This window comes from Chlamydomonas reinhardtii, chromosome 9 (genome assembly GCF_000002595.2).
Source record: "Chlamydomonas reinhardtii strain CC-503 cw92 mt+ chromosome 9, whole genome shotgun sequence".
NCBI lineage: Eukaryota > Viridiplantae > Chlorophyta > Chlorophyceae > Chlamydomonadales > Chlamydomonadaceae > Chlamydomonas > Chlamydomonas reinhardtii.
In genome coordinates, this window is record NC_057012.1 from 6,664,278 (window position 1) to 6,665,406 (window position 1,129).

A 1,129-nucleotide genomic window follows, 5' to 3' on the forward strand; every position below is an offset into this window, starting at 1 on the left:
TACCGATATCCACCATTTTACCGAGCGTCGCGTGACTGTCGTGACCCAGGTGTACGGGCGGTCATGAGCGTCCCCACCTGCAGCAGCCGTGTGTGTGTGTGTGTGTGTGTGTGTGTGTGTGTGTGTGTGTGTGCGTGTGCGTGTGCGTGTGCGTGTGTGCAATGTGCCGAGCGGCGTAGTTTTGGGGCGATGGGAATGTACCTCGGGATGCGGCTCATCCCATCTGGACGGACATATCCCTGTAAACCCCCGCGAGCCACCCACACCCCAACTCACACACCCACCCACCCACCCACACGCCCCCACACGCCCCCCCACACACACCCACACGCCCCCCCCCCACACACACAAAGCTGGAGGACTGGCTGGTGTCCCACCTGCCCGAGGGCGCCCGGGTGGGCTGTGACCCCTGGGTCCACACCGTGTCGGGGGTGCGCGGCCTGCAGCGCAAGCTGGCAGAGGGAGGAAAGGTGACTGGGGGGGGGGGGGGGGCGGGCGGGCGAGAGGCGGGGAGAGGCTGGGAGAGAGGCTATATGGGGAAGGGGCTGCGGGGGGTGGTGGGGTGGTGGGGGAGTTGCAAGGATGTTTGTAAAGGCGGTACAGGGGCCGGGGGTGGCCGGGAGTGTGAGGGGCTTGAGCGGGCACGTGGAATGTGGTGGTGGTGGTGATGGTGGCGGGTATGGTTATTTTGTTATAATGTATGGCCCTGCGCAAGAAGGGGGTGCGGGAGGGGCTGGAGCGTTCACGTGGAACATGGTGGTGGTGGTGGTAGCGGTGTGGCGGTAGTTGCGTTGGTGGGAATGAATGTTTCGTTGTTTGTGGTTAATTTTTGGTTTGTGTTGTCCTGCGCATATAACCGCTGTATTGCGTGCTTGATTCCCGGTGGTAGCGGTGTGGTGGTAGTTGCGTTTGCTCGCTGACACACGCATGCAAAGCACAACTCACCAACCCCACCCCGTTCGCCATGAACGGCTCGCCCCCCCCCCACAGGGTCAGTCGCTGGTTCCGCTGCTGCAGGACGGAAACCTGGTGTCCAAGGTGGGTGGGTGGGTGGGTGGCCTGCGTGCCGGCCTTGATGTGCCAGCCCTCCACCGGCTGTGGGGAGGGGGAGGGGTTTGAGGAGGGGTTC

The 1,129-nt window shown here is 63.6% G+C and overlaps 1 protein-coding gene across 1 annotated transcript in view; it reads left to right on the forward strand.

Moving 5' to 3' along the window:
- CHLRE_09g408825v5 (uncharacterized protein) overlaps window positions 1-1,129 on the forward strand; it is a 7,676-nt gene extending 6,547 nt beyond the window's left edge. The window contains exons 12-13 of the mRNA XM_043066229.1: window positions 354-470; window positions 991-1,129. Coding sequence (XP_042921525.1) covers window positions 354-470; window positions 991-1,119 — 246 coding nt within the window. The 3' untranslated portion in view covers window positions 1,120-1,129. The remainder of the gene's footprint in view (window positions 1-353; window positions 471-990) is intronic.